At 35.5% G+C, this 13,768-nt stretch overlaps 3 protein-coding genes across 5 annotated transcripts in view; 1 reads left to right on the top strand and 2 right to left on the bottom strand.

Annotated features, from left to right (window-relative positions):
* The window catches only part of LOC136814452 (uncharacterized), a 792,139-nt gene that overhangs the window by 204,306 nt on the left and 574,065 nt on the right, over positions 1-13,768 (top strand). The gene's annotated exons all lie outside the window — the stretch shown is intronic.
* On the bottom strand, positions 5,103-9,517 carry LOC136814418 (G-protein coupled receptor 157-like). 3 transcript variants are annotated; one of them, XM_067070961.1, is made up of 5 exons: positions 8,977-9,517; positions 7,371-7,498; positions 6,719-6,922; positions 6,120-6,283; positions 5,103-5,623 (listed from the first exon to the last, which is right to left on the bottom strand). In XM_067070961.1, coding segments are annotated over exons 1-5 (990 nt in total). In that variant the 5' UTR covers positions 9,470-9,517; the 3' UTR covers positions 5,103-5,622. The 3 variants fall into 3 exon arrangements, with proteins under 3 accessions (XP_066927062.1, XP_066927063.1, XP_066927064.1); XM_067070962.1 differs by having other exon boundaries at positions 6,146-6,283; XM_067070963.1 differs by having other exon boundaries at positions 6,120-6,172.
* LOC136814417 (G-protein coupled receptor 157-like) lies at positions 9,852-13,375 on the bottom strand. Its single transcript, XM_067070960.1, has 4 exons — positions 12,676-13,375; positions 12,217-12,323; positions 11,619-11,828; positions 9,852-10,687 (listed from the first exon to the last, which is right to left on the bottom strand). The coding sequence occupies exons 1-4, from the start codon at positions 13,175-13,177 to the stop codon at positions 10,487-10,489; spliced, it is 1,020 nt and encodes a 339-aa protein (XP_066927061.1). The 5' UTR covers positions 13,178-13,375; the 3' UTR covers positions 9,852-10,486.

Below are 13,768 nucleotides of genomic sequence, written 5' to 3'. Positions count from 1 at the left end.
ATGCCAGAAAAGGGGATTCCTTTGCTCAAAATGGCATTTCAAATGCCAACGAAATGCCAACACGCTGGCATCATTAGGCATTTGACAAACCAAACAATTGCGCGGAACAATAGAATTCAAAAGAATACTACAAGTAATTACAAATGCCAGGCTGGTCTAAACGCAGCCACCGTCGCGAATCTAAAAATAGACATTGGGCGCGTTCACACTGGAAAGTTTACTTAATTAAATCTATCAAAGTTAAACAAAGAGATTTATGATGGATGAATACACTGGTTTAGTACAGTTCTTTGTAGGTTCACGAGATCTATTATAACACGGTAATTGATTTTGCTTAAGGCTTCTCATTGGTTGATTTTTTATTGAGAGTTTTGATTTCACCTGTGATTGGTTGATATTGGTATCCATACATCACTTGAAATCCGCAAACATATTTGTTCTAATGGTTTTACTCAATAACTGCATTCATCTTACACATCAACGGCTGCGTTTAGACCAGCCTGGCATTTGTAATAGCTTGCAGTATTCTTTTGAATTCTATTGTTCCGCGCAATTGTTCGGTTTGTCAAATGCCTAATGATGCCAGCGTGTTGGCATTTCGTTGGCATTTGAAATGCCATTTTGAGCAAAGGAATCCCCTTTTCTGACATTTCAAATCAAACAAAGGAACCAAAACTAAGAGAAAAAATGACATTTTTGATTTTTTAAAGTATTTGCACGTTTTTTATTCAGTTCTTTCTATAGATTGTAAAATTTGCAAAATTTGCCATAGCCTAGCCCTACGGCAAAAAGTTTCAGTCTTAATGACTGCAGTTTTTGAGAAATTCCAGGCTTTTCATTGTTTGATCTGTCAAAGTTGAACTTGAGGGAATCACCTTTTCAGTAATGACTCTAAAAAGACGATTCCTTAAATGCCATGACAGAAAACACAATGGAAAAGCTATTAAAATCGAATCCCTCATGAGCAAATGCCAAATTACAAATGCCAGTTGGTCTAAACGCAGCCAACAACACCGTTTGCACTATTTCTAATTTTTTCCTCAGTTCATTCGTTTTTGAAATCGTAAAACTTTTTGTTCACTGCACGCATTCTTTGTTTATGCTTCCTTAATAAAATCTTTTGTTTTAAGGGAAGCCTCTACCCTACCCTTAAGACAATAGAGCTTACGACTCTTAATTAAGGAAGATCGATTAAAAATTACAATACTACGCGTTCGACTCTTTGTTAAATGCACGTTCTGTATTGTAGTCAACAAAAGATTCTCCTAACTACATTTTTATTAAGGAAGGTCTGTAGTGTGAACACGACCATTGATTTTTATGTTTGACTGAAATTCAATCCCATCACCCTTTGTGTTTATTACGCTTGCACGCAAATTACACTCAATTACAAAGAAAAAGTAATAACTTTCACGACTTTTGAATTAAGACGAAAAGGATTGTGGGATTGAATTTCGGTCAAATGAGAGAAGTAATAATCATGACGTTTGCACGACGAAGCGCTATTCAGAAGCATTGAGTGGGTTTACATCTAGGAGAGAATCGGTTAAGAAATACAATAGTAATGACACGATCTTTTTTATTTCATCGCGATTCCTTTTTTGAGTCATGATTGATTTTCCCTAAGCTTTCTCACTGGTTTTATCACAGAATGCAAATATGATTTTTCTATATTCAACCGTTGATACATATCTACACCATACAAGCCATACAAGTTCACGCTGCATAGTAAAGCTTTTTCAAAAACATCATTTGCGTAGTTATTATCATCATCGAAATCATGTTCCAATTTTTTACGCATTTGAGATGAATTGGAAAAATCGTTTACACGATTTATTTTCAAATCTTAATGGTTCTTCTCCTTGTTACGTCCTTTGTCTTAAAAGGTTCCCAAACCTACCTCTTATAACAATGGCAATAGCGAGGGAAGAACGATTATGTTTATCAAAAGAATTCGTAAAAGTGATTTTCAGCTTTTGTTTGGTTTGGATGTTTTGAATTGTTATCGACAAAGGGAGTGTTAATCGATTCTCTCCTACAGATGTGTAAACCCACCCATCATTCTCGACTGAACAGGTTACTCCTAAGGGAGCAGATAAAAACAACAATAGTTTCCATTGATTGTGAAGTCCCGAAGCGGGGCTAGATTTTAAACTCTTATATGGGAAATGAAGCCACTTAAGGCCGGTCTCCACTTGTGTGCGCTGCGATAGCATTTTTTCGAGGAAAGCTACCACGCTATTGGTCAAAAGAAAAATGAAGCAATTCCATTGGCGCGATCTGACGTAACGGTTGAAAAAAGTTGAAATGTGTTCAACTTTTTATTGAGCGCACGCTACACTTTTATGACGTAATCTTTTTTCCAAACAAAAAGGATTGAAGCCAAAAGGTGTGATCGCACGCAAACGCGTGGTTATCACAAAAACTCATCACCAGAAGAGTCCTCTCTAACCCTTTCGGAGCTTCGAACTCAAAGCTAGTTTCAATAATATTATGACTGATTATCCACCAGGGATTTGCACCAGGCTAGCGCATCTCACATTTCGCTCTAAAAAGGACATGGTGAATATGAAGATCGGTGAACTTTTGCTTAAAAAAGAAAAGGAATTTGTGATGATGACTCAGCAAATTCTGGTCCCGAGATTATGTCCATTCCTGTGATAATATTTTCATTTATTCTCAATAAGCATAATTGCTGGGTGTCCGGACAAAAGTACAAAAACGCTAACCAGACATAAGAGGAAAAGTGTTTTGCGTAAGTACAAAAACTTGTTTTACCTTACGTTTTATTAAAGCAGTAGACTGGCACACCAGTCGGGCTGGAACGGTATCACGCGGGAAAGGTGAGCGTAGGAGTTAGGTAAGCGTAGGAAGAAATGTCGGCGGTAAGGGCTGAAACCGATTAATCAGCAGCCTCTCACCAAATTTTGCTCGCTCTCCTATGCAGCTCCTATTCTAGCAAACGCCAACCGCATTTATGTTCCTGCCCTCTGATATGATTAATTAACAGACTTGTTTGCTAGTCTATTAACGCAACAATTCAAAGTGTGAGAATAACAAAAGGATGGGTACTTTTCCACACCAAACGACACAAACTATATGACTACTTAAACGTTAAAGACGTCTTTCAATCTGGTACTTTTCATGTATATTCTTAATTACAAAAATTAATTACAAAATAATATGAATTTTCTTAATAATATTAATTTAACATAAAATTTTACAATTTCATTTTTATTGATGCAAGAGTAATTTAATTACCATGTAAAACTGTAGAGAGAGTTCTGGCTAAAAAATTCTTATTCTAAATCTTTAGCTATTATAGCACAATAACAGAAACGCCCTATGTTACAGATATTGAGGGATGCAATCCCTCTGCTGTGACTAAAAAAGTCAATCAGAAATTCATCCTGGTTAAAAAAAAACCTTGAAATTTCATCATTGGAAAACACGAACCAATCTCTGATCCTAACTGGGAAAGACACTACAAGCGAAAGAGAATTTGAAATTTCCGCCCATTAAAAACAGACATTTTTAAAATTTACTGTTATGTCACCCAAAGGCAAACAAGCCAAAGATCTTCTCCTGGTTTTCATTCAGGCAAAACGGGGTACGGGACGTGTCGCTTGTCAGGGTCCCTTTTTCAGCTTTGTGTTTTGGGAAAATAAAAGATTTCGCATGCCCGGATCTCCCATCATGAGATATTTAACAAACCTGAATTTCTTTTTCACCCGACAGATTGACTGTCTTAAAAATGAAATTAATTGATGATATCTGCACCAGTTGGACGTTTTATAGGGACTGGACCAGACCATAATGTTCAAAGTCTGAATCTAAATAAGAGACACGTTATGCAACAGTTAGTATAATAGCCCATTTTGATTGATGAATCCAGCATGTCCTGGTTTGCTGAGGTGCAAAATACAAGTTACTAAACGAGTTTGCATTTTTATGAGGTCCAAGGTACTAAATCAATTATCATTATGGTGATCAAAGTTCAAATCATAATATCCAAAATTAATTAAACTCATCGACATTTCATCTAAGTTAACCAGTTTGGTTTTTTTTCTTCTATTCTTCCAACCTACCTTATTACTGCTAGGTTCCAAATAAACGGGCTCTCCCCCGCTTGTTAATCATTTGGAAATTTTCCAACCCCCCCGGACCTTATTAGGTCCCCCCCCCCGTTTATTAATTTTTAAGAATATTTTCAGCTGTCAAAGAAAAGGACCCTTATTTTGCTCTAAATAGCCTGATTTTAGCCTTAATTACATGGCTCTATAATTACCTTATTTTGGGTTTTCAGAAGTATAATTTCCAAACCCCTGGCAATTAGGTCCCCCCCCCCTCCGTTTATTAAAATCTCGAAAATTGTAACAAATTTGACGTAGGCTTTTCCTATGGAATAGCCATACAATATATAAATCAGACTAAAGCACTATATTTAAATCTCATCCCCTTTGGTTATTCTTCCAAAAAAGGACACTGTTAAATGGCTAATGCTATCAAAATTTATATTGGAAGTTTATTGTGGCTTAGATCACAAGTTTTACGTTTGTCTACGTTTTATTTATTATCAAATTTTCCCTTTGAGGAAACTTTCTGCAGATTTTGTGGCATTTTGACCTTTAAAGATCGTTTTACCTTTATCAAATCGAAGATTTTCGCACAATACTATAAGACCTATAACGATTTTAGGGACATTTTATCAAAGTCAAAGAAATAGTCAAGAGGTCTACCATCTCAGCCGTCGAAATGAAAACACGCGGGCTTACTTTTCTGGAACCAATACATACTCTCTCTTGTTGCCAAAAGTCGCACCATAACCATGTCAAGTGCTGAATCAGTCATAAGGGTTCGAACAATACTCTACTTTCAATGCAGCATGCAGTGACGGATATAAAAGGCCTTTTGGTGTGACGTTATAGGACATTTCACAGTCGAAATCAATCTCAGGTAATAAGGACCATCGAGCTCTGGTAACGACTTTTTGTTGGCCTGAAATTTTGTAGGTTTTTTGCGTCCAACTAATAGGAAGCTGTTTTGGTAGCATAATTAGTCCTGATTACCCATGATTCATTTTGACATTTAAAAGACCATCCCCCATCCCATTGGTGCTGTCTTTGAAACGATGCCTCAAAAGCATTAGTTATTTAAGTTACAGAAATGAAACTAGTCTAGAACAGACTTAAAAGTGGTAAATTTAATTAATTATATGCACAATCCACAGCAGCTTTCCATTTGAGTGAGTTTATGGTAAAAGAATCACAGCTACTATTTTAGAACAATACATGGCAGCATTTTTAATTAAATTTCAGTATCAAGCACGGCGTTCTAAAGTAACTTTAGAACGCCATGGTATCAAAGCAAACAGTAATGATATAACCAGAGAAAATCCGTAGTTTCGTAGAGTGATATTTCAATCATGTCCAATAGCCAGACAAACAAAGATGAATTTGATGCGATTCTCTTATATTTCAATCATGTCCAATAGCCAGACAAACGAAGATGAATTTGATGTGATTCACTTATATTTCAATCATGTCTAATAGCTAGACAAACAAAGATGAATTTGATGCGATTTACTTCCTTCAAATCAAGATTCTTTTAGACGGCCAGAGCTCTATAAAAATATGATAAAATTCATGTAAAAATCAATCGAGTTATTCACGACTATAGTATACCAAATACTTCGTTCATAGCTAACACCTTGCGTATAAGGTACAGAGGTCTGAGTTCTAGCTCCTGATCAGGGCGTTTGATTCATATATTTTTAGTTTGAACTTAATATCCGTGTTTTTTTTTGCTGTAAATCAGGTCAGGCACAGAAAGGATGAAGCTTTGTTTGGATTTCTGGTGATAGGCGAAAAATTCAAAAACTCATTAAACCTTTAGAATACACTCACCAGCCCTTCTTGACGACGCGGTCGGGTTTTGAGGAGACTGGTGATTAATTCCCAAGGAAATGACGTCAGAATCCTGTGTCTGTGAGAATTTCATTGTAACGAGTTCGGGAATTTTGACGCCATTTCCTTCTTGGTAAACTGGACCCAAGTCTCCTAACGCTTTACAGGGTTGATAAGTGTATAAGTTAAGAAAATGATGAAATAAGTGTTTACCAAATGAGATTAGTTCTTTCACTCACTGGATGATGAGTTTCAGTTTCCTTCTTCTTAAAGTGAAGAGTACAAAGTTTCGATTGCTTGATATGATTTCGTACTTTTGGTGTCAAGAAACAAAAGAAAATACAATTACAAAACCCCACCAGATTGTCACCAATTGCCTAAAAAAGGTGAAACGAAAAACTTTATTTTGGCAATTGCACTCTTGATAACACTGAACCCCAAATAGCGGCCACGTACTTATTTTCCTCGTGTAACCAAAAGCTCTGCGAGCACGAAGAACACGGAACACGAAGTTGAAAGGATCCCTGTACATTATGGAGGTTTTTCGGGCTCTCTCGTTGGAACTATAATCTTGAGTAACACACTTATTTTTTAAAAGAAAATTTTACAGAAAACTGGCTTATCCAATAAATATTAAGGTTACATTAACAAAATGTGATTTCAATTTTCAGAATACGAACTCTTAAATCAGTACAAAAAGCATTAATCAAAAAAACATAACGAAAGCCCAAAAATCACGAAAATATAAGAATAACTGAGGCTTATTCAGAAGTTGATGGTTCTTATAAAAAGACAAGTGGATAAAAAATTACCTGCATTATCATCAGGAAAGGAAGAGAGCCATGCTGCTCCTTTCCAAGGACATACATCAGAAAACGAATTGTTCCCCAGATCCTCAACATGATGTAGCAAATAGGTATCAGCACTAGCTTCTGATCAATCGTTCGTACTGCATCCAGACTCAGGCTAGTCATAGCACCAGTGTAAAAGGATTGTTTTCGTTCAAAATGTCGAATCTAAACAAAAGGGTGGTTAACAAGAATCGAATTTGATCTGTTTGATGATAAAATGTGCATTGAAATAAAAAATGTTAATACGACTTGGAATTCCGTAATACTATATGCCAAAGTATACTTACTGTTTTTGCTACCGGGTTTGCAAAAAAAAGTGACCCTTTTTGAAAAGAAATTCTTTTCTGAATATTTAAAGATTTTTGGGCCATTAATTAGATTCATTAGATCAGTTTTAGATAAAAAAAGTTATGCTAAAGTGAGATTCATTTTTGACGAATTTGAGTAATATTAAAAAATAGGTTCTTTTTTTCATTTCAGCATAACTTTTCATCTAATTGACCAAATTTGATAAATGACTCATCGGAAGTTAACTTTATTATAGTGTTTATTTTGAAAGCAAAACCAATTCAATTTTTGAGGAGTCAATTATTATTTTGAAAAAAAGTTTTACCTGTTTTCTGAGATGTATTTTAATTCTGATGTAAATGAGAAGGATAATTAAGTATGTTATTATTTCCAATCCTTTGCCATCTAAAAACATCCATAAGATCACACGTTTGATGTCCACTGTATCGCTCTCTGAAAATATTTCAAAAGTGAGCAAATTATCTGCCTGGATTCAAAACATATAAGGAGCTCAGCTGTAGGCTTAAAATAGTAGGTTGCATCCAAAGGTCCAACTTCACTTTCAAACTATCCAGAATAAAAGTCATCTTTTAGTTCAGGAAGTGATATCTTTTGTTTAGGTGAGCTAACGTCAGAACAGAAAAAGAGAAACACTAGTAGCGTGGTGGCAGAGGACGGCCGATTTTTTTGTTGGGGGGGGGGCAAAAGACAAGGGGTGGAAAAAGGCGCCTCTGACTACTAATTTTGGCGCCCCTTTTGCTTTATCACACCTCTATGGGCTCTGATCATAGTGAGTTTTTTAAATTTTCCACTTACAAAATATAAAGTTCTACTTAATTTAGCCAACAAAATTGTGGCATGTTATGTTATAGATTTTCTGTTAGGCCAATTATCCGTGAGTCTGAAAATTTAAGAATCGCAATGAAAAAATTTGATGAAGAAGAAATGAAGACTTTTGCGACGAAGAGTATTATTTTTTGGCGAAGAAAAAATATTATGGAAAAATTTTTGGCGGTATACCGTGTATCTTTTACCGAAAATTATTTTTTCGGAAATTTTTTCTAAAAGCTTATTTGCCTAAAAATCTTGAAAATTATGTTTTTTGACCAATTTTCCATCCCAATTTTTAAAAACAGCCCTAACTTTTGATGCATTAATTTTGAAAATCTTTTCAAAAAATTTAAAAGAGTTCAATTCTTTGCAGACAGTTTAAAATAATTTTGAAACAAAAAGGTTAATTACCCATTAAAACTTAGCACTTTTTATAAAAGAAGGTAATGCAAGATATTATTAACGTCTTTTAAAAGTTCATAACGTCATTTTTGCAATTAAATTTTTAATTACTCTTAAGGGATTTGATTAAAAGGCAATTTATAAAGGCAATTCTTTGTTAAAAGTGTTAAAGAACCTAAAGATATAACTTTTATGTTCAAATACTAAATTCGTTTCAAGCGTAAAATTCCTACTCTTCGGGATATAAGCACTACTCTTGTTTTAAATATTGAAATTCTCCGGGTAAATCGCATGCGCACTGAGATTTTGATAAAACAATAGAGAGTATCGAAGCCTAAGCCGATCAGCTGTGTTTTAAACATCCTTTGTGAAAGTTGTCTATTATGTTTAAAACTATTAATAAAGCAATTCCCGGTCGGGGTTACTAGTGGCCGCCTATAGCAGTGCCTATAGACCAAGAGTAACGCCTGGAAGCCTTGAGCTGTCTATTGTGTAGACTATCCGAACTGAGGATTCCAGAATCCAGAAGTGAGACAGAAAATTTATGATGTTTTGCTATAGAAGATACGTGGCGCGTGAAATTACGTTAGGAGAAAATGGTTTTGATAAAAAAGATTTAGGCGAGAGCGGGGTAGTACAAATCAAGCGGGGTACGCAACCTAAATAAATTCAGTTGTATAATTAGAATAATTAATTACCTGGTATTTCGATCCAACACCATCCAGACACTGCAAGGTCGTTATTGTTACCAAGGTTACGAGTACACAATGCAACCATGTTAATCACCAATGGTAACAACCAACAAACCAAGTGAAACCATGGATGAATTAAAGCTCTAGCCGTGAACGGTTTCTCTAAAACTAAACTGATGTATAGAAAAATAGCCAGGAAGAGAGTCCACATAAAGGATGCAAGAAGCGCGGTCGAGCTGACAAAGCTTTGTAGAATACATGCATCATGTATGGCGGGAGGAAGAAAGTCGGCAGCTAGGTTAGATAAGGATACAACCAAATCAGCTATACTGATGCATACAATAATATGTCTTGAAGAGGATCGAATGTCTTTATATAAAGCATACGTGGCAATGATGACCAGACAACCAAAAACAGACAGGGTTGTCGATACCATTAAGAATTCTTTTGCATGGTTTCGTAAAGCCCAAAGTCTGTAGCCTGCACCTATCTTCTCCATGCTTCACTTTATCCAGGTACATAGAACGGTATCATTTTAGTTTTTTAGTCACCTAAGATAAAATTGAGAAAACAATTCATTCCTAGACATTTAGTCTGTAAACTCAGCAAATTGAACAGGAAAATCTTTGCCAGAAAAAAGTTTCACCGAATGAAGTTTTTCTCTTATTAAGTCAAGAATAATCGAATTCAATTCAATTAAATGGTTGATTAAATGGTTAATTATTTTCTAACTCTTACTAAATTTTTAGTTCCAAAATATTGTTCAATTCATACTCAATTACTCCAAAGATGACTTTAGACACCCCTGTCTCACAGCCCCGGTGGAACTTGTTTTCTCATCGGGGATAAAAATTCCTATCGAAATAGTCCCAATCGGGATAGAAATTCTATTGTTCCAAGGTTAAAAATTCAGTGGGGACGGTTTTGAAGCGCAATTTTTAAACACTGAATTTCCCAGTGGGGCTGAAATTCTAGGGTATTTTTCCACCACCAGAGACGAAATTTTTGCCAAATGGGGCTGGGGTCCAAACGGTTCTGTGACACAGGGTTGCCTTTAGTTTAGGCGACAGCAAGACCAGGATTTTAAATAAATAAATTATGACTTTTTAAATTAGTATCAATTAGTGCTGTTAGATTAGTGAACTTTTATAACATTTACAAAATTATAAAAATTCTACACAAAATTTTTCGTTTCACCCTTTCAGTTCTAAGTTCTCAATGATGACTTCCGGATATATCTCATATTCAGATCATAGTGTTTTTAAAAAACCTCATAAAGAGCTTTTGGGTTGAAAGGGTTAAAAATTCCAAACTGTTTATAATATAAAAATGGTCTCTGTAAAATATAATACGTAGTCATAATAAAGTGAACACGATAATCTATCGTAACAAAAGTGTATCCAAAAATGCAAATAAAAATATTCATATTTATTTATAGTGCGTATTCAAATTTGGAGCAAATTTCCACATTTCCACCTTTATCAGATAGTAAAAATGACTTCATTTTGAATATGTATCATGTAGAAGAAAGTGACATATCTTCACTTAATTCTCCATCCGAAGAAATATCCATATAACTAAACTCGTCTGGCCGGTAACATGTCCGACATTTGATGTACATTCGAGACAACGAACTTTTTAAATGTCTTCGAATTTTCACTGTTAGGAAACAAAACAATACACAGTTTGCAAATCCAACCAAGTTATCACCAAATAACTAAAAAAAGGAGAGGAAACAGATTCATCATTTTTTCAATTAAGCTCTAGTTTAGACGACGGACTTTCTGCCTGCCTAATTGTTAGAGTAGGCAAAAAATGGGCACTAATTCGGTAGTTAAAATCTATAAAAAGGTTGAAAGAAGACATTGCATTGACGCCAAAAGAGGGCAATCCCGGGGGGGGGGGGGGTAGTGGTACTAGGGTTGCGAGCTGACGGGGGGGGGGGGTTGCCGCCCGACTTTCAAACTTTGGACCCTTACCGGGACTAAAAAGGAGAAAACCAAGGAAAATTTTGGGATCCTTACGACCCTTAGCGGTACAAATTTGACCAATTTTGACCAAATTTCAATCTTTCAGGGGTTAAAAAGTTGAAATTTTCCTATTTTTCCGACCAGTGGGACTGAAATTTGATTTTCTGATTTTTCCGACCCTTAGCGGGACTTTGGAAGTCCAAAAAAGGTACTCTTAAGGGCGGCACATACCGTACCCTCCATTTGCCTAAGTACCCCCCCCCCCCGAGGGCAATGCATTGACTTTAGACAGCCAACTCTCTGATGCCAACTTCAATTCGCAATAAGAATAGACAGGGCGAAAAGTTGATTGTCTAAACTAGAGCTAAACAAGATTGGGTTGTATCACATCCAATTTGAAGAGATGAGTCATCCAGGAGAGTCTTTATGAAATCAACAGAAAAAGCAAGATAACCAAAGTAAGACTAAGGTTCTGTAGAAAAAGAAAAAGGTGGTTGCCAAGTTCCCACCCACATATAAATCAGGCCTTACATTCAAATATACATCCTTCTAAGACCACCGTTAAAATGATTTCATTGAGTTTGTGTTTTTCTGCAAAGGGGTGGCTAGTTTCTGGCTTCTCCAGATCCTAAGTACCTGAGGACGACGGTAAAAGAAAGCAATTTTACTCTCACTTACTTGTAAAACTATGAAGACGTCAGCTACAACTCTATATTTCTTATCATCCGTACCAGCTATAAACATGAAGAAACGCACCGTACCCCAAATGCGTAACAATATGTAAACAATAGGTACAAGAATGATCTTTTTGTCCACCTGTTTGGCTGCTTTAAGTGAGAAACGTGTCAAGTTTTCGTTGAATGATTCACTACGTTCAAATTTTCGAATCTAGAATAAGAAAGTGTAGAAAGTAATTAATAAAATCATTCATGACAACAAATACAAAATAGTAGGACATAACTATATGACTGAAAACTCGAAAACTGCTGAATGACTGACAATCAGGGGCAAAAAAGAATGAAACAACTCCTCTGAGATGCCTCCTCCCTTTCTTGAACAGACAAACTTTCCAGCGACCTGAACACTGTATAAGAGGGACTAGGTTTTAAAAGCATTTTTCTGTAACTATTTCCTGGATTATAGATAGCAAACCTCTGAATAACAAGAAAGAATTAAATCATTCGGTAAGGAGGCAATTAATTCTGAAATACTTAAAGCTACCAGTAAAACAAACATAAAGATTTGAAGAAAGTTTAAAAACCCTTAAATTTAATACCTTTCGTTGAAGATGCCATTTTAGTTTAGTATAAAGCACTATAATAACGATGTATGTTAACAACTCCAAACCCTTGCCGTCCAAAAACATCCATAATGTTGCATGAGCTAGACAAAAAAAAAGAATTAATATAATATTTGGGTAGAGATAAACTCAACCAAAAAAAACCCCCAACCTAGTAAAATCGAATTCAGAAAGAAGTTAGTTTGCACTCAGAAGAAAAATCTATCTTTTGGGAGAGCACCTGATGATTGGTAAAAAAATTTCACTTGGAGCAATTAGAATCAGGCTATTTCTTCACTTAAGATTTAAAGCGCATATGCCTTCATACTAGCCAGTACCTTCCCACCGACAAATTTTTTTATTTGTCTGTTAACCGCTCAACAAACTATCCTATGCAGCTGGGAGATTCTGGGAATATTCTTAAAATGAATAAAGATTGTAAAATAAATATGATACCATCATCCATTCGAATCCAGCACCATCCAGCAGACGCTGAATCATAATTATCGCCTAACTTCCTAAGAAATAACGCTAACAAATTGATGAATAAAGGTATAAGCCAGGATATCAAGTGAAACCATGGATGAATCAATCGAATGGCTAAAGATGGCTTCTCTCTGTCCAATGAGATAAAGAGAAAAATGGCTAGCATCATTGTCCACATAAAGGAACAATTGATAGCTGTTGACCCAACAAAACTTTGGATTATACAATTTTCCATAAAATGTTCATCCTTTTGGTTTACAAAATAAGCAGAGTATAAGTTAGCCATTGCTTGAAACATATCAGCTATGCTTATACAAACAATAATGTGACGTGAGGGTGAACGAATATCTTTATAGAGAGCGTACGTTGTGATGATAAGGATACTACCAAGAATGGATAGACTGCAGGTAAGGACGATGATGATTTGTGCATGAAATTTGAATAATTCACTGAGCATGTCATTCGCAGCCATCTTTATTTTCTTATGAAATCTTCTTCTATTTGTTACCTTCTTTTGTTCTTTTTCATTTTCATTTATAAAATTGTTCGTTTGTTCGCTCTAAATACAAAAAAGTTTTTTTCATTCAAAAAAATAAACGAAGGACCATTTACATTAGAACCTAAAGCCATGTGTCCACTCCGGAAAATTTGCAACGGATCCGTACGGATTGGAAAGAAGAAGAAAAGCGATCTGAACCGATCCAACTTTTTTTTTCGATCCGTTTGTTTCGATCCAAACACGTGAACAATTGAATCGTTCACGTGAAAAAGATATGTGGCAACTGGGTCGAAGGTAATCCTTAGAACAATAGTAAACGTTCCAATCCGTACCGATCCGCTGCAAACTTTCCGGAGTAGACACATGGCTTAATGCTATTTTACTGTAGTATCTTTGAAGTAGTATTCATACAACACGGTTTATCATTTAATAAGTCGAAAATGTTGTCAAATCGATTCATCTGAAGATTCAATTAAAAGCCTCACATGACTCAAAAAGAGAAGTTTTAATTAAAAATAGAAAAAATTACATGAGCTCGTTTCATGCATAGTAACACCATAACAT

Source organism: Clytia hemisphaerica, unplaced genomic scaffold (genome assembly GCF_902728285.1).
Source record: "Clytia hemisphaerica strain Z4C2 unplaced genomic scaffold, Clytia hemisphaerica genome assembly, whole genome shotgun sequence".
Taxonomy (NCBI): Eukaryota; Metazoa; Cnidaria; class Hydrozoa; order Leptothecata; family Clytiidae; genus Clytia; species Clytia hemisphaerica.
This window is presented reverse-complemented; position numbering and strand designations above follow the sequence as displayed.

Bases quoted from the DNA above. Each gene is read 5' to 3' on its own strand.
- LOC136814418 (XM_067070961.1), bottom strand. From the start codon at position 9,469: ATGGAGAAGATAGGTGCAGGCTACAGACTTTGGGCTTTACGAAACCAT. The intron at 6,923-7,370 runs GTAAAACTTTTT...CCTTTTGTTTAG, and splicing joins AAATACATCTCAGAAAACAG to ATTCGACATTTTGAACGAAA. The intron at 6,284-6,718 runs GTAATTTTTTAT...CACCTTTTTTAG, and splicing joins CTTTCCTGATGATAATGCAG to GCAATTGGTGACAATCTGGT.
- LOC136814417 (XM_067070960.1), bottom strand. From the start codon at position 13,177: ATGGCTGCGAATGACATGCTCAGTGAATTATTCAAATTTCATGCACAA. The intron at 12,324-12,675 runs GTATCATATTTA...TTTTTTGTCTAG, and splicing joins CTGGATTCGAATGGATGATG to CTCATGCAACATTATGGATG. The intron at 11,829-12,216 runs GTATTAAATTTA...TTCTTATTCTAG, and splicing joins AATGGCATCTTCAACGAAAG to ATTCGAAAATTTGAACGTAG.